This window comes from Hyla sarda, chromosome 8 (genome assembly GCF_029499605.1).
Source record: "Hyla sarda isolate aHylSar1 chromosome 8, aHylSar1.hap1, whole genome shotgun sequence".
Taxonomy (NCBI): Eukaryota; Metazoa; Chordata; class Amphibia; order Anura; family Hylidae; genus Hyla; species Hyla sarda.
The window spans coordinates 33211057-33235866 of NC_079196.1; the positions used below are offsets into that span (position 1 = coordinate 33211057).

Genomic DNA, 24810 nt, shown 5'->3' on the forward strand with positions numbered 1-24810 from the left:
AATTTATTGTACATACAAATGGTTAATGTATTTGCTTTAGATGTATATGCCTTTAAGTCCTGTTGTTAAGACATGTAACCAGGGAAGGTGTCAGGGACCAGGTGACTTGTGTGGTGACCTATAGGACCCCTCCAAATTACTCACATATAAACCAAGGGTGGGGCTAGGTAAGTCAGTCTAGAGATGTTGCTGAGTACAGTACAGTGGTCCCTCAAGTTACAATATTAATTGGTACCAGGACGGCCATTGTATGTTGAAACCATTGTATGTTGAGACCATAACTCTATGGAAACCTGGTAATTGGTTCTGAAGCCCCAAAATGTCATCCAAAAATAGGAAAAAGTGAGGATTAAAGAAAAAGAAGTAGATAAGTAATAGAGATAAAGCAAATCCTTACATATAAAAGTAATAAAGATCTGCTGGGAGCTGTAAATCACTGTCTATATCAGTGTTTTCCAACCAGGGTGCCTCCAGCTGTTGAAAAACTACAACTCCCAGCATGCCCGGACAGCCTTTGGCTGTCCGGGCATGCTGGGAGTTGTAGTTTTGCAACAGCTGGAGGCACCTTTGTTGGGAAACACTGGTCTATGTAGAGGACACTGGTCTATGTAGAGGCTTCTTCAGGGTCTTGTTGGGTCTTCAGGGTCACCCTCATTGGGAAACACTGGTCTATGTAGAGGACACTGGTCTATGTAGAGGCTTCTTCAGGGTCTTGTACAGTACACACAATGTCCTAAAAAAGTTAAATTAAGCCGCCCTTACTTGGTGTCCAAAGGAGCAGCTAACCCTGGCACAGGTAAAGAGTAGTACAGAACATGTTATACCTCCCTGTACTGTAGGGGGCACTACCAGACAGGAATTCAGTACTACATGAACGCACTAATACATGGGTTTTACCAGTGAAATACCCATTCTGATTGGTCGGTTCTTCCGGCCATTGACATGTTTTGCAGATCTGGACTGTCTGTAGCATTGTATGTTGAGTCTGGTTTCAAGTTACGATGGTCCAGAAAAGACCATTGTATGTTGAAACTATTGTATGTTGAAGCCATTGTAAGTTGAGGGATCACTGTACAGTCAAGACCTGAGAGTGTCTGGTGTCCTGAAGAGACCCAAGGCCTAACCACGCAGCCACGCTTCCACCAACCAAGTGCCCCACAGGTGAATGTCAAAGCCTGGTAAGCTACACAAGGGGTGAAGTCTTGTCAGTCAGTCATGGTCAATTCAGTCAAATCTGCTAAAGTCAGCGTGGGTCTGCATAATTCAGTCAAGTCCACTACAAGTCCAAGCGAGCCCGCAAGTCTCCTAAAGTCCACTGCTCATCTCCTTGGGCCTAACTGAGCTGTAAAAACTATTCCATCTGTCTGCCTCAGTAAAGCTGCAGTTGTTCCGCAACTTTGCATCGGAGTAATTATTTGTCCCGCGCCTAGCCCAGGAGCCAGCGGCCATACCTCAGGTGGTGCCGAGGATAACCATGCCCTGGCGTCACGAATACAAGGGGTTAATGGCATCTGCCCCTAGGGTAATAACATCTGCCCTTGCATCGCACCCTCACCACACATGATTGCAGTGCAGTTACATCTGGTGATGCCCCTACAGAATGCCTATAAAATACCCCCACCACAACTGATATTCTGCCCACTACAGACCTAACAAAAAAACTAAAAACATACCCAACCATCAGGCTTTGCAGGGTACATTGTGGGACTATATATAGTTAGATTAATATGGATAAATAGATATGGGATAGATAGACGAGGACTTGGTGCAACCGCGATGGGGGCCGCCACCTGACACCATGTCAGTATTAGTTTAGGGACCCATTCTTGTCAGGTGGCCTTGACATGGAGAGTGGGCTTGGATGGAGCTATTGAAATTATGCTGAGAAGCAATGAAGTCATAGTACAAGTTGTGGATGTGTGGCCATCTTTTTAGATTTTACATACAGTAGATAGATAGATAGATAGATAGATAGATAGAAAAAGGATTTCTGCAGCACACAAAATCCATGAAAATCAAATGTGTATTTATTCCATTAGCAAAGTGTCCAAGAACAACGTTTCAAATTAAATTAAGAAGTTATGAAATAGTGAGGTACTTAGCTTGCAATTTGGCCACCAAATTGCAAGCTAAGTACCTCACTATTTCATAACTTCATAATTTTACATTTCCATTTATTGCACCATAGCTGTATAGCTTTTCATGTTGTATCTATATACTCATGTTTTATCTATATCTTTGTGCTAGCAGTGTGCTGCTGTATTCTCCTGTTGCTGCTGAGATAGATAGATAGATAGATAGATAGATAGATAGATATGAGATAGATATGAAATAGATAGATATTAGATAGATAGATATGAGAAAGATAGCTATTAGATAGAGAAAAAGCAGGTAGAGCAGCACTCAAAAGAGGATGTAATGTAACGGGTGCAGGCTGTGGATGGGCCCTGGTCCTTGAGCCCCAATCAGATACAGCAGCAATTAGACGCAGCAGCACTCCAGCATAGTGAGAAATAGTGACTTTATTTATCACCAAAATGAATTGCGACGTTTCAACCACCTCTCGTGGCCGTCCCCAAGCCTTGAGGACGGCCACGAGAGGTGGTTGAAAAGTCGCAATTCATTTTGGTGATAAAGTCACTATTTCTCACTATGCTGGAGTGCTGCTGCGTCTACTTGCTGCTAGATATTAGATAGATAGATATGAGATAGATAGATAGATATGAGATAGATAGATATGAGATAGATAGATAGATATGAGACATAGATATGAGATAGATATGAGATAGATAGATAGATATGGGATAGATAGATAGAAAGATAGATAGATATGAGAGATAGATATGAGATAGATAGATATGGGATAGATAGATATGGGATAGATAGATAGATATGGGATAGATAGATATGAGATAGATAGATATGAGAGTAGATAGATATGAGAGATAGATAGATATGAGATAGATATGAGACAGATAGATATGAGATAGATAGATATATATGAGATATATAGATAGATAAATATGAGATAGATAGATATGAGATAGATAGATATGAGATAGATAGATAGATATGAGATAGATAGATAGATATGAGATAGATAGATAGATATGAGATATATAGATAGATATGAGATATATAGATAGATAGATAGATATATAGATAGATATGAGATAGATCTATAGATAGATATGAGATAGATAGATAGATATATATGAGATATATAGATAGATATGAGATAGATATATAGATAGATATGAGATAGATAGATAGATATGAGATAGATCTATAGATAGATATGAGATAGATAGATAGATATATATGAGATATATAGATAGATATGAGATATATAGATAGATAGATATGAGATAGATAGATATGAGATATATAGATAGATATGAGATGAGATATATAGATAGATAGATATGAGATAGATCTATAGATAGATATGAGATAAATAAATAAACAGACAGATGCTTTTTGTGTCCTGAGATGCTCCTCAGATGGGGAACATTTTAATAAAAGACGAGTTATCTCTGGACTAAGAAGCCTTTATTATAGAGTTCTAGTGATCCTAAGCCTATAACTGATCCCTGAGAGAACTGACAGGATTTAATTTGCATTAATTTAAACCAGATCTCTGACTTTAACAAAAGAATTCTTAGCATTTTGGATTGTTCCGCATTACTCGGTGAGATGTTACAGAATCCACAGGAAGAAACAAACAACTTTGTTTACTGTAAAACAACAACGCGGGAGGCGACACATGGAGCTAAAATCTGGAACCAATACAACAAGATAGGATTTGATTCCTAAAAAGTTTGGTTTTTGTGTCCAGGCCGCTGTCCAACACTTGAATGAATGAAGTAAATGCTTTGTCTGTTTTTTGGCGGTAATGTACCGTAGTACGATATGCAATGCTGGAGGTGGATGGAAAACTTGGCAAACATTCTCATAATAATTTATCCTCCTCAGAACAAGCAGCTGGAGTCTATCACCGAGAATCAAGGAACGGAAAATACCAACTCACCTACAGAGAGGCGAGAGCCGTGTGCGAATATGAAGGGGGTCAGCTCGCAACGTATGAGCAACTGGAGGAAGCTAGAAAGATAGGTAAGAGTCGGGGGACTTTACTATAAACTCAAATGTCCTTAAAGGGGTACTCCGGTGAAAACCTTTTTTCTTTTAAATCAACTGGCTCCGGAAAGTTAAACAGATTTGTAAATTACTTGTATTAAAAAATCTTAATCCTTCCTTTACTTATTAGCTGCTGAATACTACAGAGGAAATTCTTTTGTTTTTGGAATGCTCTCTGATGACATCACGAGCACAGTCTCTGCTGACATTATTATAATAATAATAATAATAATAATAACGCTTTATTTATTGTTGTCCTTAGTGGGATTTGAACCCAAGGCCCCAGCACTGCAAGGCAGCAGTGCTAACCACTGAGCCACCATGCTGCCCTTAGCATACATCTGCTGTGCATCTGCTATGCACGGTTGCTAAAATGGACAGAGATGTCAGCAGAGAGCACTGTGCTTGTGATGTCATCAGTGTTCCAAAAATAAAGGAATTTCCTCTGTAGCATTCAGCAACTAATAAGTACTGGAAGGATTAAGATTTAATCCAGTTGATTTAAAAGAAAAAAAGGTTTTCACCGGAGTACCCCTTTAACCCCTTAAGGACCCAGCCATTTTACACCTCAGGACCCGGCCATTTTTTGCACATCTGACCACTGTCACTTTAAACATTAATAACTCTGGAATGCTTTTAGTTATCATTCTGATTCCGAGATTGTTTTTTCGTGACATATTCTACTTTAACAAAGTGGTAAAATTTTGTGGTATCTTGCATCCTTTCTTGGTGAAAAATCCCAAAATTTTATGAAAAATTTGAAAATTTTGCATTTTTCTAACTTTGAAGCTCTCTGCTTGTAAGGAAAATGGATATTCCAAATAATTTTTTTTTATTCACATATACAATATGTCTATTTTATGTTTGCATCATAAAATTGACGAGTTTTTACTTTTGGAAGACACCAGAGGGCTTCAAAGTTCAGCAGCAATTTTCCAATTTTTCACAAAATTTCCAAACTCACAATTTTTCATGCACCAGTTCAGGTTTGAAGTGGATTTGAAGGGTCTTCATTTTAGAAATACCCCACAAATGACCCCATTATAAAAACTGCACCCCCCAAAGTATTCAAAATGACATTCAGTCCGCGTTTTAACCCTTTAGGTGTTTCACAGGAATAGCAGCAAAGTGAAGGAGAAAATTCACAATCTCCATTTTTTTACACTCGCAAGTTCTTGTAGACCCAATTTTTTAATTTTTAAAAGGGGTAAAAGGAGAAAATGTATACTTATATTTGTAGCCCAATTTCTCTCGAGTAAGCACATACCTCATATGTCTATGTAAAGTGTTCGGCGGGCGCAGTAGAGGGCTCAGAAGGGAAGGAGCGACAAGGGGATTTTAAATGGTTTTTGGGGGGCATGTTGCATTTAGGAAGCCCCTATGGTGCCAGAACAGCAAAAATCCCCCACATGGCATACCATTTTGGAAACTAGACCCCTTGAGGTACGTAACAAGGAATAAAGTGAGCCTTAATACCCCACAGGAGTTTCACGACTTTTGCATATGTAAAAAAATAAAAATAAAATTTCACTAAAAGGTGTGTTTCCCCCCAAATTTCAAATTTTTGCAAGGGTTAATAGCATAAAATACCCCCCAAACATTGTAACCCCATCTCTTCTGAGTATGACGGTACCCCATAAGTTGACCTGAGGTGTACTATGGGTGAACTACAATGCTCAGAAGAGAAGGAGTCATATTTGGCTTTTTGAGAGCAAATTTTGCTCGGGGGCATGTCGCATTTAGGAAGCCCCTATGGTGCCAGGACAGCAAAAATCCCCCACATGGCATACCATTTTGGAAACTAGACCCCTTGAGGTACGTAACAAGGAATAAAGTGAGCCTTAATACCCCACAGGAGTTTCACTACTTTTGCATATGTAAAAAAATAAAAATAAAATTTCACTAAAAGGTGTGTTTCCCCCCCAAATTTCACATTTTTGCAAGGGTTAATAGCAGAAAATACCCCCCAAAATTTGTAACCCCATCTCTTCTGAGTATGGAGGTACCCCATAAGTTGACCTGAAGTGCACTACGGGCGAACTACAATGCTCAGAAGAGAAGGAGTCATATTTGGCTTTTTGAGAGCAAATTTTGCTTGGGGGGCATGTCGCATTTAGGAAGCCCATATGGTGCCAGGACAGCAAAATAACCCCCACATGGCATACCATTTTGGAAACTAGACCCCTTGAGGAACGTAAGAAGGCGTAAAGTGAGCATTTACCCCCCACTGGTGTCTGTCATATCTTTGGAACAGTGGGCTGTAAAACATTTTTAATTTGCACAGCCCACTCTTCCAAAGATCAGTCAGACACCTGTGGGGGGTAAATTCTCACTGCACCCCTCATTACATTCCGTGAGGGGTGTCGTTTCCGAAATGGGGTCACATGTGTTTTTTTTTTTTTTTTTTTTGCGTTTGTCAAAACCGCTGTAACAATCAGCCACCCCTGTGCAAATCACCTCAAATGTACATGGCGCACTCTCCCTTCTGGGCCTTGTTGTGCGCCCCCAGAGCACTTTGCGCCCACATATGAGGTATCTCCGTACTCGGGAGAAATTGCGTTACAAATTTTGGGGGGCTTTTTTCCCCTTTACCTCTTGTCAAAATGAAAAGTATAGGGCAACACCAGCATGTTAGTGTAAAAAGTTTATTTTTTTTACACTAACATGCTGGTGTAGACCCCAACTTCCCCTTTTCATAAGGGGTGAAAGGAGAAAAAGACCCCCAAGATTTGTTAGTCAATTTCTCCCGAGTACGGCAATACCCCATATGTGACCCTAAACTGTTGCCTTGAAATACGCTCCAAAGTGAGAGCGCCATGTGCATTTGAGGCCTGAATTAGGGATTTGCATAGGGGTGGACATAGGGGTATTCTACGCCAGTGATTCCCAAACAGGGTGCCTCCAGCTGTTGCAAAACTCCCAGCATGCCTGGACAGTCAACGGCTGTCCGGCAATACTGGGAGTTGTTGTTTTGCAACAGCTGGAGGCTCCATTTTGGAAAGAGTGGCGTACCAGACGTTTTTCATTTTTATTGGGGAGGGAGGGGGGCTGTGTAGGGGTATGTGTATATGTAGTGTTTTTTACTTTTTATTTTATTTTGTGTTAGTGTAGTGTAGTGTAGTGTTTTTAGGGTACAGTCACACGGGCGGGGGGATTACAGCGAGTTTGAGCTGCCGCGCAAAATTTGCTGCATTGCAAACTTGCAGCCCGATACTCACTGTAAGCCCCCTGCCCATGTGAATGTACCCTGTACATTCACAGGGTGGGGACCTCCAGCTGTTGCAAAACTACTACTCCCAGCATGCCTGAGAATGTTTGGGAGTTGTGGTTTTGCAACAGCTGGAGGCACACGGGTTGGGAAACACTGAGTCAGGAAACAATGTTTCCCAACCAGTGTGCCTCCAGCTGTTGCAAAACCACAACTCCCAAACATTCTCAGGCATGCTGGGAGTAGTAGTTCGGCAACATCTTTAGAGCCAGATGTTGCCGAACTACAACTCCCAGCATGCTTGGAGTTGTAGTTTTGCAACATCTGGAGGACTACAGTTTGCAGACCACTAATACAGTGGTTCCCAATCTGTGCCCTTCTAGATGTTGCAAAACTACAACCCCCAGTATGCCAAAACTGTCCAGGCATGCTGGGAGTTGTAGTTCTGCAACATCTGAAGGGCCAGATGTTACAGCACTACAACTCCCAGCATGCCTGGACAGTAAGGGCATGCTGAGAATGTGTAGTTTTGCAACATCTGGAAGGGCACAGTGGTCCCAAAACTGCGGACCTCCAGATGTTGCTAAACTGCAACTCCCAGCATGCCCAGACGCCAAGGGCTGTCATACCCCCCCGTCTTCAACTGCCATTGGTCACTAATGGCAGGGGATAGGAGGAGGTGGCACCACTGCAACCTCACTCCTATCCCTTAGGACGATCGGGGCTGTCACTGACAGCTCCGATCATCCCTATTTTCCGGGCGATCGGGTCACCAGAGACCCGATCAGCCCGGAATAGAGACAAATCGCAGATCTGAATTGATCTGCGATTTGCCACGATCGCCGACATGGGGTGGTCTCAGGGCCCCCCTGGGCGATATGCCGGGATGCCTGCTGAGATGCCTGCGGTCTCGGCGGGGACCGGAATTCCCACGGGCATATCCATACGCCCTACGTCCTTAAGGACTCAATACAGGGCGTATGCAAAAAATGAGCCTCATACATCCCTGTATAAGGAGAAATTAAAAAAGTTATAGGTGTCAGAATAGGACAACATTTCCCCTGCATATGTGTGTCCTGTGATGTTATGCATATATAATTAATTATGCAAATTAGCATGGTCAGTATTTTTTTGCAAGGTGGCAACCCTACTTTCTTTAAATCCATACACTGGCTCTTTACTGGTCAGAGCATAATGGCCCCTCCATTCTGTTGACTGATGGGCTCTATATTGTGTGCACCTACCATCACTTGCTGTTTACTGGAAGGGGGCGCTAGTTTCAGCTAATCACCACCTAAGTGATATAAAATGAAATATACAAATAATGGCCGGCATTTATCATTGTAGGTTTAAGTGAAGCCTTTTTCTACACCTTTTTTGTGTGCTGGTAATGTGTAGGAGCACCAAATTAATTAAAGGGGTACTCTGGTGGAAAACATTTTTTTTTTAATTAACTGATGCCAGAAAGTTAAACAGATTTGTAAATTACTTCTATTAAAAAATCTTTACCCTTCCAGTACTTATTAGCGTCTGTATGCTACAGAGGAAATTCTTTCCTTTTTGAATTTCTTTTTTGTGTTGTCCACAGTGCTCTCTGCTGACACCTGATGCCCATATCAGGAACTGTCCAGAGCAGAGAGAAAATCCTCATAGCAAACCTATGCTGCTCTGGACAGTTCCGGACATGGACAGAGGTGTCAGCAGAGAGCACTGTGGACAAGACAAAAAAGAAATTAAAAAAGAAAATAATTTAGCATACAGCTGCTAAAAAGTACTGGATGGGTAAAGATTTTTTAAATAAAAGTCATTTACAAATCTGTTTAACTTTCTGGCACCAGTTTATTTAAAACAAATAAAATAAGTACCCCTTTAAATGGTCACAGAGCATTTGATAAATTTTGTGCAGGTAAACATTTTCTGAAATTTCTCTCTTCACATACACCAAAAAAGTAAGCTAAGTCTGGGCTGGTGTAGTTTTAGAGACTTTTCAGTGGCTTTCCGCCTTTTTTGCGCCTTTTCGCAAAAAGGCGCAGTTGATAAAACCTGTCCATATCATGTGTATTGCCCAAATCAGTGGATTACAACTCAAAATCAGCAGAAATGTGTAAACAAAAAGGTGCAAAAAGGCGCAAATAAACCTTGCTTGCGCTTTTTTGCACCTTTTCTAGACACAAAAAACAGTCTAAAGGCAACGATAAATGTCAACCAACGAAATTACGCCAGAAGGCTACAAGGAAGATCTTCATAAACTGCATCCATATACTGACTATCATGACGGATGATGACTTGCTTTCTCCAGCATAGTTGTTAACAAGGAATCATCAGCACTATGATTAGTAGAATTGCCGTCTCCTCTCTTTCCTTTCCAAATACTTGTCAGAGCTGTCAACTGCGTTTCAATTCGCTGTAGGAGATTAATAAAATAGGTGCTGCAAACTTTCCTACTAATCAAGTCAATTATTATTCCTTCCGCTTTCCTTGACTTAACCTTGATTCTGCTACAAAAAAAACCATTCCAAACTAACAACTCTCCAAGCTCTGTGCACATTACCAATGTTTTTGGTTTTTTCGTTCAGCCATTAATCCTCTCCAACTGGTGCTAGAAAGTTAAACAGATTTGGAAATCACTTCTATAAAAAAAAAATCTTAATCCTTCCAGTACTTTTTAGGGGCTGTATACTACAGAGGAAATGCTTTTCTTTTTGGATTTCTCTTCTGTCACGACCACAGTGCTCTCTGCTGACCTCTGATGTCCATTTTAGGAACTGTCCAGAGCAGGAGAAAATCCCCATAGCAAACACATGCTGCTCTGGACAGTTCCTAAAATGGACAGAGGTGTCAGCAGAGAGCACTGTGGTCGTGACAGAAGAGAAATCCAAAAAGAAAAGCATTTCCTCTGTAGTATACAGCCCCTAAAAAGTACTGGAAGGATTAAGATTTTTTTTTATAGAAGTAATTTACAAACCTGTTTAACTTTCTGGCACCAGTTGATTTAAAAAAAAAAAAAAAGTTTTCCACGGGAGTACCCCTTTAAGAACTATTTTAGATAACTATTTCTGGCTTAATGTATGGAACCTCCAAACCCTCTTATTTTCATGGATGCAATCTCACTGCTCTGCTCTCCTCATGGATGGAACCCTCTTCTCTTGTTCTCCTCATGGGTCAAGTCTCCCTGTCCTCTTGTTTTCATGGGTCAAATCTCACTGCTCCGTTCTCCTCATGGGTGGAGCCTCATTTTCATGTTCTCCTCCCAGGTCAAGCCTCAATGGGGTTTATTTATTAACGTGATCCCTTTTTTTTTTATCCTCGGGTCTTGCGCCCAAGTTGCAACAATATTAAATAAAACCCCTCCATTTTACAAGAAAAACCCGAAAAGGGGCGTTACTACGGGAGAAAGGGGGCGTGGTCCCAACAAAAGGGGCGTGTCCCGACAGTTTTGAAATACCCCAAACATATTTACTAAGGTTTCAACGGAAAATGTGGTGGATTTGAGCTGAGAAAAAAACGTGACCGATCAGAACAGTTGTAAAATTAAGCAAAAAGTAGGGAAAAGTGCAAAATGTAGGGAAACCGTAGTAAATACCTTAGGAAAATACCTGTTGGGAATCAAAACCCACAAAGAAAACTCCACAACACTCTTAGTAAATAAACTCCATTGTCTTCTTGTTTTCATGGATGCAATCTCACTGCATTGTGGAGCCTCTTAGGACAAACCTCCCGCCATCTTGTTTTCATGCAATGTTCTTCTCGTGGGTCAAGCCTCCTATTCCTCTTGTCATTGTGAGTAAAATTTCACCGCTCGAATCTCCTCATGGGTGAAGCCTCCCAGCCTTAAAGGGGTACTCCGGTGGAAAACAATTTTTTTTTAAATCAACTGGTGCCAGAAAGATAAACAGATTTGTAAATTACTTCTTAAAAAAAAAAAATCTTAATCCTTCTAGTACATATTAGCTTATTTTATTTATTTATATAGCGCCTACAGATTCCGCAGCGCTTACAATTATGGGGTACAAACAAAGACATAAAATTACACAATAACTATTCAAACAAGAGGTGTGGGGATATTAGCTGCTGAATTTTGGAACACAGAGCTGTCTGCTGACATCATAACCACAGTGCTCTCTGCTGACATCTCTGTCCATTTTAAGAACTGTCCAGAAGACAGTCCCCATAGCAAACATATGCCTCTCTGGATAGTTCCAAAAATGGACAGAGATGTCAGCAGAGAGCACTGTGGTCATGATGTCAGCAGAGAGCACTGTGTTCCAAAAAGAAAATAATTTCCTCTCTTGTATTCAGCAGCTGATAAGTACTGGAAGGAGTAAGATTTTTTAATAGAAGTAATTTATTAATCTGTTTAACTTTCTGGCACCAGTTGATTAAAAAAATAATAATAATAAGTTTTCCACCGGAGTACCTCTTTAACCCCTTAAGGACTCAGCCCATTTTGGCCTTAAGGACTCAGACAATTAAATTTTTACGTTTTCATTTTTTCCTCCTCGCCTTCTAAAAATCATAACTCTTTTATATTTTCATCCACAGACTAGCATGAGGGCTTGTTTTTTGCGCGACCAGTTGTCCTTTGTAATGACATAATTCATTATATCATAAAATGTATGGCGCAACCAAAAAACACTATTTTTGTGGGGAAATTAAAATGAAAAACGCAATTTTGCTAATTTTGGAAGGTTTCGTTTTCACGCCATACAATTTATGGTAAAAATGACGTGTGTTCTTTATTCTGAGGGTCAATACGATTAAAATGATACCCATTATTACATACTTTTCTATTATTGTTGCACTTAAAAAAAATCACAAACTTTTTAACCAAATTAGTACGTTTATAATCCCTTTATTTGATGACCTCTAACTTTTTTATTTTTCCGTATAAGCGGCGGTATGGGGGCTCATTTTTTGCGCCATGATCTGTACTTTTTTTTGATACAACATTTGCATATAAAAAACTTTTAATACATTTTTTATAATTTTTTTTTTTAATAAAATGTATTAAAAAAGTAGGAATTTGGGACTTTTTTTTTTTTTTTCGTTCACGCCGTTCACCGTATGGGATCATTAACATTTTATTTTAATAGTTCGGACATTTACGCACGCATTTTTTTTACTTTTACATTTTTTTACACTTGAATAGTCCCCATAGGGGACTATTCATAGCAATACCATAATTGCTAATACTGATCTGTTCTATGTATAGGACATAGAACAGATCAGTGTTTTCGGTCATCTTCTGCTCTGGTCTGCTCGATCACAGACCAGAGCAGGAGACGCCGGGAGCCGGACGGAGGAAGGAGAGGGGACCTCCGTGCGGCGTTCTGAATGATCGGATCCCCGCAGCAGCGCTGCGGGCGATCCGATCATTCATTCAAATCGCGCACTGCCGCAGATGCGGGGATCTGTATTGTTCCCAGGACCTGAGGGGTTAATGGCGGACGCCTACGAGATCGCGGGCGTCGGCCATTGCCGGCGGGTCCCTGGCTGCGATCAGCAGTCGGGATCAGCCGCGCATGACACGGGCATCGCTCCGATGCCCGCGGTTATTCTTAGGACGTAAATGTACGTCCTGGTGCGTTAAGTACCACCGCACCAGGACGTACATTTACGTCCTGCGTCCTTAAGGGGTTAAAGGGGTACTCTGCTTCTCAGCATTTGGAACAAACTGTTTCGGATGCTGGAGCTGGCCCTAAGAGCTCGTGATGTCATAGCCCTGCCACTCATGACGTCACGTCCTGCCGTCTCAATGCAAGTCTATGGGAGGAGGCTTGACAGCCGTCAGGCGTTCTCCCATAGCCTTGCATTGAGGGGGCGGGGCAATTTGTCATGAGGGGCGGGGCTATGACGTCACGAGCTCCCGACTCCAGCGTTTGGAACAGTTTCCTAATATTAGGTCATCATATTATCCTCTGCCCACAGAATACAGCAGTCTACTAGATCTACCGAGCTTTGTTATGTTTTTCTTGGAAAGGACAGGATGTAAAAACCATTAGGTTGTAATGAGCTGTGACATTTTAGTATTTTATGTAGACATTGCCCTCATACATAACCCCAATGTGTTTGAATTATCACCATCGTATAGGTCATAAGCACAGTCCTTAACCCCCTGACAATAACAACTGGTCACTGATTGGGTGTCGCCTTCTACGTGTAACACGTTCTGTTCTTTCAAGATCTCTAAATCACAAAAACATATATATACACAGTGCTCCGACTCTACTAGACAAATCCCTGCCTGCAGACCAAACAGTTTACAAAGGAATTAATGTACCCAGAATCCAAAAAAAATTCTATCCCCAGTCAACAATGTGGACTCAAACGGATGCAAAATACAATCATAGAGCACAGTATGAGGCTTACAAAATCTAAGACACATTGAACTATATAGACATATAACGTGAAGTCCCTCCAGGATAGCATCAATGGGACGGATTATGGATTTCTAGATTATTGGTTGGTCATAGAAAAGTATATAAAACCCACAAGTAAGGCTGGGTTCACACTTGATATTCTGGCCAAAACTAGAAGCGGAACCAACACACAGAAAAAATATAAAATAGAAATATTTCCACCTTATTCTATGTTTTGGACCCAATCTGGGTTTTGGCTAAAAATAAATGAGCAGATGTGAGCTCAGCCTAAGGGTAAAACTTAAAGGGTCACTCTCATTAAAACTAATTTTTGCTATTTTACTCCTTATGGTAAATAAAAAATATTTCTAATATAACTTTGTTAAAAAAAAATTAAGTTTTCTATGTTTTATTTGTGCTTAAAAAAGCCTCAGAGCACATTTTCCCCCATCTTTTCCCCCATTTAGGACCGAAGTCCAAAACACAGGAAGTGCAGCCTGGAGTGCAGAGGGGGGTGTTCAGCCTCATCCAATCATATCTCCTCTCACGCTTAACTGTCATATGCTGTTGGTTGGACACCAACAGCCCCCCCCCCCCCCCCCCCCTTCAGCACTCCAGGCTGCATTTCCTGTGTTTGGGCTTCGGTCCAGAGTCTGTGTATAAGATGGGGGAAAATGTGCTCTCGAGCTTTTTTTAAGCACAAATAGAACATAGAAAACTAAAAAATTTTAAACAAAGTATATTAGAAATATTTTTTATTTACCATAAGGAGTGCAATAGCAAAAAATTTGTTTTAATGAGAGTGCCAATTTAAAGAAGTTCTCTGGTGAACTAAATAGATCAAAAGCTGGGAACATCATAAAAATGAGAAATACCTTACTGGTCCCCTCCTGCTGCCGTTTCAATTCCTGCTTGATCCCCCTGGTCTGTACTTCCCGTTCCTTCTCAACATTGGAGGTATGTTTACTGCAGCCAATCCTTAACCAGTTTTATGTTCACACCCTGTAGTGGTGACTGCCCACGGACTGCAACTATGTCCATAGACTGTCAAGGAGGAGGTCTCTCGGCTCCCAGCAGTCTCTGTCGGTTAGAAGTCTATGTCGGTTAGACGGGTAGTGAAGCACGCAACACTTTAATGTTGCAGCCAGTTTTAGTATGTTCCTCTTTCTAAGAGCCATTACTCTTATTTTTCTGCCAACAGTGCCTTATGGGGGCAATCAGTTGTACTTTGGAATTACATTGTACATTGAACCAATGAATTATGGTATGGTGACGTGCAGAGAATTCCAGCATTAAGTAGATGCAGGTTGATAAACATCAATTCAGTAGGAGGGTCCAGGGAGGAAGAAGATGGGACCCGCTGCTACGCTGACACAGGACACAAGTGGAAACATTACTTTGCCACTTGCACAGCTAGTCAGTCAGTCACAGACACGTAGAGACACAAAAAGAGGTCAACTCCAGATAAAGGGCCCACCGGGGGAATTTACCGGTTCCCCTATGGGCCAGTCTGAGTGTGCCAGTACCCTTTGGATTGAGAAAAGTTAACAATGTTAATCCAGAGCAGGGGCTGTGTTAGAATTTTAAGGCCCAGGAGCTTTAAAGGAGATCTGCAGCAGTATATATGTGCAGTATATATATGTATCCCAGGATAGGGTATAAGTGTTTGATTGCAGGGTGGGGTCCAACCGCTGGGACCACCACCACCCTGCCATGGCTCATGCTCGTGTCATCAACCTCATGAGGTCGACAGACAGGCCCCCTCCATTCAGCTCTATGGGAGAGGGGGGGTTCACAAACACTGCATCTCCACCTTTCCCATAGAGATACGTGTCGCCCACGCCTCCTGCACAGGGAGAGCCATGGCCCTGTACAGGAGATCGCGGGGGGTCCCAGTGGTCGGACCCCACAGGATCAAACACTTATCCCCTATCCTGCAGACGGGGGCTAAGATGTGTTGAAATGTTAGGCATAAAAATTTCTCGGTTTAATATATTTTACAGCAGGAAAATATTATACTCCCAGTAGAGGAACATAATGAGAACGGATCTGCCAGCACCAGCCTATGATTTCCAGTTAGCAACAACTACAGAGAAAAAAATACATAGTAAAATAGTAAGACTTAAAAATGGTGTGTATCCAGTTTAGACTATTATAGGGGAAAAAATCCTTCCCAAATCCAAATTTGGTTAGATGTAATACAGGGACGCTAGGATTTAGCTTTTACTGACCTGGAATTAATTGGTTAATTGATGGAGTTTCATTTAATAACTAATTAAACATAACATAAACATAATAAGACATAAACTAAAGTTCTTATGTGAAAAAAAAAAAGTTTAATATTCAAAATCCAAACTTGTCCATGCAAAGAGTTTACATCTTCCCCATTAAGCTTAAAGGGTGAATCGTTTTCCCAAACATCTGCGATTTATTGAATTTTGGCAAGGGTTAAATAATGGTATTGTGTAGTACAGAAGTGATAGGGCTCTTACAATTCTCCATGTGCTCACTAATATGAGATCATTTCCTTTGAAATGCTAGAAACGCAAACAAAAGCCTTCCTGACAACTTCACATTTCTTCACGAGTTGTGAAAACCATAATTGGTGCTAAGCTAAACCAGAATTGCTGTTGCTTAACTTACTGTATGTAGAAGAATCTAAACATTCTGGTGTTGGCTTCTTGTATTTATCAAAATTTTTTAGTGGAACCACAAGAAAGTTAACACTGACTTCTACATTCATCTTCAAAGCTAAGTTCAGAATTCCGCTGCTTTCCTGGTACCAGAGAGCAGTGCATTGTGAAAGAAGAATACATGACACCCACTTTTTAAGAAGGGTCCCTGAAAGGATAATCTGAACAAAGATTGTCTCGCTGTTGGGACCCACAGAGATCAGCTGTACTTTGAGGGTGAATACGACATTAAGTGCTCAGTTTGCCTACAGCACTCCCACAGGATAAGGTAAGCATTACACAGTTCCTATTGAAATTAATGGGCTATCTGTGAAATGCATTGTGGTTTCTCCAAAGCGGAAAAAGTTCTTTGTAGACAATTTCCACACTAACAGGTAGGATGCTGAATGAGAGATACCCGTCATAAATTCTGGGAACTTCATTATGGCTTTCCTACACCAGAAAATCCTCTTTATTGTTCGGTTGCACTTCGGGGTACTCCACCCCTAGACATCTTATCCCCTATCCAAAGGATAGGGGATAAGATGTCTGATCACTGGGGTCTGCAGCTGGTGACCCCCGTGATCTCCCTGCTGCACCCAGAATTCGTTTAGAGTGTCGGGTGCAGTGCTGGAGCCTTGTGACATCACGGCCGCGCCCCGCTCATGACATCACAGCCACACCCCCTCAATGCAAGTCTATGGGATGAGGCGTGACGGCCCATCCCATAGACTTGCATTGAGGGGGCGTGACCGTGACATCACGAGCGGGGTGTGACTGTGACATCACAAGCCTCCGCCCCGCATCACCAGTCATCCGGTATGGAGCGAAGTTGGCTCCGTGCACCGGATGTCTGGGGTGCCACAACCGAGATCGTGGGGGTCCCCTTTAAGGCATTTACACAAGTCAATTATGTAGTAAAGGAAGGAGAGTTCACAGGAACGCTCAATCCCAATAATTCTTATCTGGCACAGGACTATTTAGGTGCGCTGTCAGGTTACCAAGATTTCTGCCCTATTGGGTCCTCGAATAGATACATTTTTCTGTATTTGCACTTAATGAGTTGCATTTAAGCTGTATAAAATGTTTACATCAGATTCCTGAACAGAACAAATATCTTGTGTTTTCCCTTACATTCAGTATACCTCCCAGGGCCTTTCCATGCTGCGCAGTGTAAGTGGTTTTATATGTACCATTAATCTGAGAAAACAGCAAGTTCAATTGACGGAGGACTGCAGGAGGCACGCCAACATCTGATCATTAATGTCATATACAACCGTGGAAGAAATTACAAGCCATTAAACGCAATTAAACTGTATCCGAGAAAGCTAAGGAAAACATGTTTCCTCTGTACAATAATGTATCACTGTACTCTGCAGGGTTCCATGTCTGTGCCGCAGGATGGCTACACAAGGGAAGAGTGGGCTACCCCATAGTCAAGCCTACGTTCAACTGTGGATTCGGAAAAAAAGGCATCATTGACTACGGCTACCGGTTAAACAAGAGTGAAAGATGGGATGCCTACTGCTACAACCCACACGGTAAGATACATATGAAGTGTAGATTATGGAAAAAGTGAGGGATTAGTTGAACTATAAAACAACTTTTTTGAAATTTTAGGAAATTAGCACTTTAGTGTCAAGTACCCAGACAGTTGTTTCTGGCTAAAATCCAAGTAACATAAATCCAATGTACTTGGACTAACATCTTGGATGATCTATATAAAAACTCAGCTTTACAAATACCAGTTGATCTAAAGAAAGGCAAACGCCACCCCTAAAGTGGGGAAAAAAAACAAAAAACATTCCTGACCAAAAATGGCTAGGGAGTACCTGAATGTAATTTTTTTTATACATTTCCAAAAGGCATAAGAGGATGTTACTTCATGGAGAACATAGATGTAAAATTCCCAAAAAAGACATTAAAGGGGTACTCCGCTGCTCAGTGTTTAGAACAAACTGTTCCGAATGCTGGAGCCGGCGCTGGGAGCTCGTGATGTCATAGACCCCTCATGACATCACACCCACCCCCTCAATGCAAGTCTATGGGAGGGGGCGTGACAAGCTTGCATTGAGGGGGCGGAGCGTGACATCACATGGGGGCGGGGCCGTGACAATGCTCCGGTCCCCATGATCGCCAGTAATCAGACCCGGAGCGAATATGCTCCGGGGACTAATTGAAACGGGGTGCTGCGTGCAAGATCACGGGGGTCCCCAGCGGCAGGACAAGGGTAGGGAATAAGATGTCTTAGCGCCGGAGTACCCCTTTAAATATAGATGTTAAACATAACACAAAAACGTAGTGTGAACTCGGCCTCACTAAAATTCGCTTGCTTTTTTTTTTTTTCTCTAGCAAAGGAGTGTGGTGGGGTGTTTACCGAGCAAGAGAGAATTATTAAATCTCCAGGATATCCAAACGAATATGAGAATGAACAAATCTGTTACTGGCACATTCGGGTTAATATCGGTCAGCCTATTCTCCTGCAGTTTCTAGAGATGGATATTGAAGAGGATACCGACTGCATGTCCGACTACCTGGAAATATACGACAGCTATGACGATGTCTATGGTTTTGTGGGAAGGTAATTCAATTGATACATACAATGCATCGGATTACAGCTAGGTGGTGGCTTTCCCTGATCCATCCCTGAACCAACAGAAGTCCCATCTTGGTGAAGTCTGCCTTTAAAATTCTGCCAGGACCGGAGTGAAAATCTTGCAGCATATCCAGCTTGTTCAGTGCTCGGAAAGTTCCTCATTTAGGGAACTACTTTCAGGAAAGTGTAGTCTTTACATCATGCACTGTTCTGTAATCTCTAAAATGGAGTGCAGTAAAGAACGGGTGTGTCTGACCACAAGCTTTCTGACTGTTTCCACGACAAGCAGCATAATATAAGTATCAGGAATACTCCAGGAGAAAAAATGTTTTCAAATCAACTGGTGCAAGAAAATCATACAGATTTGTAAATGACTTCTATATAAAAATCTTAATCCTTCCAGTACTTATCAGCTGTTGTATGCTCCAGAGGAAGTTGTGTAGATCTTTCCTGTCTGATCACAATGCTCTCTGCTGCCACATCTGTCCATGTCAGGAGCTGTCCAGAGTAGGAGCAAATCCCCATAGCAAACCTCTCCTACTCTGGACAGTTCCTGACATGGACAGAGGTGTCAGCAAGAAAGAACTACACAACTTCCTCTGGAGCATACAGCAGCTGATAAGTACTGGAAGGATTAAGATTGTTATATAGAAGTAATTTACAAATCTGCATAACTTCCTGACACCAGTTGATTTGAAATGTTTTTTTCCCCTTAAAGGGGTACTCCAGTGGAAAGCATTTTTTTTTTTCAAATCAACTGGTGCCAGAAAGTTAAACAGATTTGTAACATAGCAGATATAGAGACAGATCAGGCAGACTTCAGATAAGTATAGGGATACATATAGTAATGGTTAACAAGAACAAATTAAGTTGCACTCACCCGGGTAGTTCTTCAGCAATTCGTGGAATCTAAATTCTGAAATCATAGCAGTAAAACAGATAAAATAATGTTCCATAGTGGGGAGCGAGAGACGGCTACTAGTTTCACATCCATAGTAACATAGTTCATAAGGTTGAAAAAAGACCAGAGTCCATCTAGTTCAACCTATAACCCTAATGAGTCCCTACTGATTTTATCCAGGGGAAGGCAAAAAACCCTCATACTAGAGGTAAAAATTCCTTCCCGACTCCAAATATGGCATCAGAATAAATCTCTGGATCAACCTTCTGTCCCTATCAATCTAGAATCCATAAATGACTTTCAGTACTTATCAGATGCTGTATGCTCCAGAGGAAGTTGTATTTCTTTGTGGAGTTATTTTCTGTCTGACCACAGTGCTCTTTGCTGACACCTCTGTCCATGTCAGGAACTGTAAAGAGTACAAGAAAATCCCCATAGCAAACCTCTCCTGCTCTGGACAGATCCTGATACAGAGAGAGGTGTCAGCAGAGAGCACTGTGGTCAGACAGAAAAGAACTCCAGTACTGGAAGGATTAACATTTTGATATAGAAGTAATTTACAAATCTGTATAACTTTCTGGCACCAGTTAAGTATTAAAGGGTGTTCAAATGCGAAGCTGTGATTAATAGGATAAATTTGGCCACGAGCAGGAAAAGCTTCAAATATCAGAACACATGTTTTTCAATTACATAAATGCAAATGTTTATTGGGCTTGGAAATAATCCCTGGCGACATGATCAGCTCACTTAATGTATTTACACACGGTTTTACTGATTGATTTCACATAAAAGACAAGAACATATGTGGTGAGGGTGTGATGCAGGGCAGATGGCATTAACCCCTTGTGTTCGTGACGCCAGGGCGTGGTTTATCCTCTTCACCACCCGAAGGAATACCGCTGGATCCTGGGCTAGGCACGGGGGCAATAATGACTCCGATGCCAAGTTATGGAACAACGGCAGCTTTACTGAGTCAGACAGATGTAACAGTCTATACAGCTTGGCTAGGCCCAGGGAGGTGACCAGTGACTTCAGAGACCTCAGGGCTTGCTGGGACTTATAGTGGACTTGGATAATTAGGATGCAGGCCACGCTGACTTGAAACAGGATGACTTGGACTGACTTGACTATGATAGACTATGACTGACTTCACCCCTTCTGTAGCTTACCAGGCTTTGTCTTGACCTGTGGGGCAATGGACTTGAGAATCTGTGGCTGCTTGACTGACTTTAGGCCTCTTCTGGACTCCAGACACACACCTAGGACTTGACCTCACTGCAACTCAGCATACAATAGAGAGCAGAGTCTCCACCCAGGGCTTATATGGGGGAGACTAGGAGGGGTCCCATAAGTCACCCTATGGTCACATGGTCACTGATACCTCACTGGGTTACAATCACATGACAACAGGTTAATCACATGTCAACTGGTCTTAAAGACATAACACTTTTATATACAATAAACAGCATAAAGATAACTATACAAGGGGAACAAGTGCAATGGGGCCCAGGGGACACTGTACGGAGGCTGCCTGACAGGGCAGATAGGCTACAGGGGTACAACTTGTGTACCGGGCCACCACACATACACAACTAAATTTTGTTCTCTTATTTTATTTTTTTTAGATTTTGTGGAGACATGATTCCTGAGGACATCATCAGTACAGGTATCACTAAAGTTTAGCTAATAATTTATTGTTTGACTATAAAATGCCTGACAGCCAAAGACTATCCTTACATGCCGGGCACCCTGGTGAAAAAACCCTGGCTTAGACACTGCGGTCCATCACAGTAAAGCCAACATAGCTGCAGTGTAAAGTATGGAGAAAGTAAAGAACTACAGCATCAGATCAGACCAGCATGAACTTTATGCTGAAGTCACTGATTGTCTGACCCTGCCTGGATATTACTAATAGATACTTTTAGGATATGTATAGAACATTGGAAGGTCGGGGCTTGTATACTTAACTCCTAAGCTGGCTATACACATAAAAGATCTATCTGCAGGCCACGGCCACATCCCCTCCATACGTTTGAGAAAAGAAAGCAAAAAAGAAAAAAGCCGAAAGCGGCGCCTTGCATATTAGCCTTTATAGATGGAGAGAAAATATGGTGGGGGAGACCCACAGGTCTTATAGGTGGGTGCTCACCAGATAATATTAATAAGAGTGCATATCACCCCATATTGGGGTACTCACTGATATCCACGGAGCTGCTATGCCGGGAGGTCCCAGGAAACAAGCGGATGCTTGTCCAGAAGAATGTGTCCAGGTGCAGGAGAAAAATACCTTTGTTATCCTGGCGCTGCCCGTTCGGTCATCAGAATAGGAGAAAGAAGGCTAAAAATAGACCTTGAGTAAAATCTTAATATTAAAGAAAGTCCATATAAAATATAATATATAAATGTTATTTGCCTTTATAATTTAATTTGCCTTTATTTAGACTGCTAATATGTATATCCATTTAACCCCGTTTATTTTGACCATTTACTGTGACTATTCTTTCACTTGGAACAGCTGTGACTTCCCACATCTGGGCCACGCCCCCTTTCTATGTTTGGCGTCATTTCACACATAAATATGGCATTATGACACCATACACACATGATCTGAGGAAGAGGGGAGCTCCCCCTCAAAATGCGTCATCCACACTTTTATTATTTTTATATTAAGCAATAAAGTTAAGATTTTACTTAAGGTCTATTTTTAGCCTTCTTTCTCCTATTCTGATGACCGAACGGGCAGCGCCAGGATAACAAAGGTCTTTTTCTCCTGCACCTGGACCCTCCATACGTAGGCATGCATTTTCACAGAGAGAGAGAGAAGAGAGGAGCCACTGCCAGAGACCTCTGGCAGCATCTTATCTCTAAAGTGAACAAAAAGATAAGGTGATGTACTCCGCCCCTGTCTGATCGTGGGGGTTCCCGCAGCAGGGGGTTCCCGAAGCTGGGGACCCCGCGATCTCCCTGCTGCACCCGGCATTTGTTTAGAGTGTCAGGTGCAGCGCCGGAGGCTCGTGATGTCACGGCCACGCCCCCTCAATGCAAGTCTATGGGAGGGGCATGACGACGGTCGTCATGCCCCTCCCATAGACTTGCATTGAGGGGGCATGGCCGTGACGTCACGAGCGGGGCATGGCCATAACATCACGAGCCTCTGCCCCGCATCGCCAGTCATCTGGCATGAGTGAAGTTCGCTCCATGCATCGGATGTCTGGAGTGTTGCAGCCGGGATCGGTAGAGCCGGATGCTCGTGACGTCACAGTCATGCCCCGCTCATGACGACATGGCCACGCACCCTCAATGCAAGTCTATGGGAGGGGGCGTGACGGACGTGCATTGAGGGGGCATGGTCGTGACATCATGAGCCTCCGCCCCGCATCACCAGTCATCTGGCATGGAGCGAAGTTCGCTCTGTGCACCAGATGTCTGGGATGCCGCAGCCGAGACCGCGGGGGTCCCCAGAAGCGGGACCCCGTGATCAGACATCTTATCCCCTATCCTTTGGATAGGGGATAAGATGTCTAGGGGTGGAGTACTCCTTTAAAGGATAGGGTATAAGGGTCTGATCACAGGGAGTATGACCCCTGACATCCCGCAATCTCTAGAACGGAGCCCCATTTCTTCTTGTTCATGGACCGGTGGGGGTCAAGCTTGCACTGTAGTTGAAGTTTTGCAACAGCTGGAGGCACACTGGTTGGGAAATACTGATCTAGACACCAATGACAATTTAGTACACCAACAAATATTCCTCAAAGCAGCAGTATCCTATAGCAATGCCATTACACCAGAGGAAGGGAAAAAACCACTAAACACTGCGTACAGGACCAAGTAATTATAATTACATCCAGCGAATAATCAAGAAGGGAGAATTGCACCCAAACAGAGTTGTAAAAATATTACGAATTCTTACTCATACTCCAGTGACCCTTTCTTCTTCTCGTTTCAGGGAATGTCATGACGTTAAAGTTCTTGTCAGACAGCTCCATCACGGGGGGAGGTTTTCAAATCAAATACACGGCGCTCGAGCCGCACTTCATCCAAGGAATCAACACAAACTCCACGGCCGAAGCCAACAATGACTTTTCACATCAGGACACTGAATAAAAAACACATTGGCGCTGACGTTTTCAAAAAGCAAAGAGCAAGTGAAATGATTCTGATGGCGGTGATTCATCTGTCCTCGCTGCGGCTAATGTGGACATTTCTGGGCAAAGCTCCAACTGACTTGACCGGGAGACGACTGGAACACTTAGCGTCCAGCAGACTTTGATAGATGACTTCTTCAAGTTTCCCTCCCGCAAACTGTAGTGACCGAGTTGATGGATTACGAGAAAGTTGGTATTTTGACACTTGTACATGAACACAGATTTGGGGTATTCTAGTTTCAGCCCATAAAGGTTATTTATTACATAATAAAAAAGGTGTATAATTTTCCAATATACTTTCTCAATCAATTCTTCTTGGTTTTCTAGACCCGTGTTTGCTGTCGTTGAACTGAAGCCTTCATTGTTTACGTCCAATGGAAAATCTGTCATAGTCAAGTGATGTACTGGCGCTCGGCAGGTTACTATTGAACTCGGGGGGAGATTTATCAAAATTTGCTCAGAGGAAAAGCTGCTGAGTTGCCCATAGCAACCAATCAGATCATTTCTTATATTTTTCAGAGGCTTTTTCAAAAATAAAAGAAGCAATCTGATTGGTTGCTATGGGCAACTCAGCAACTTTTCCTCTAAATTAATCTGTTTAAATTTGTAGTTTCTGAGTTGCCGATAGCAACCAATCAGATCGCTTCTTTTATTTTTGAAAAGTTCTCTGAAAAAATTAAAGAAGTGATCTGATTGGTTGCTATGGGCAACTCAGCAGCTTTTCCTCTGAGCAAATTTTGATAAATCTCTCACAATGGGGTTTATTTACTAAGAGTGTTGTGTAGTTTTCTT

The 24810-nt window shown here is 42.1% G+C and overlaps 1 protein-coding gene across 1 annotated transcript in view; it reads left to right on the forward strand.

Annotated features, from left to right (window-relative positions):
• Positions 1–24427, forward strand: part of TNFAIP6 (TNF alpha induced protein 6) — a 38479-nt gene extending 14052 nt beyond the window's left edge. Inside the window, exons 2-6 of the mRNA XM_056534438.1 lie at positions 3976–4113; positions 17756–17917; positions 18729–18957; positions 21499–21539; positions 23820–24427. Of these exons, the coding sequence (XP_056390413.1) occupies positions 3976–4113; positions 17756–17917; positions 18729–18957; positions 21499–21539; positions 23820–23977 (728 nt within the window). The 3' untranslated portion in view covers positions 23978–24427. The remainder of the gene's footprint in view (positions 1–3975; positions 4114–17755; positions 17918–18728; positions 18958–21498; positions 21540–23819) is intronic.
• Positions 24428–24810: the final 383 nt, after the last annotated feature.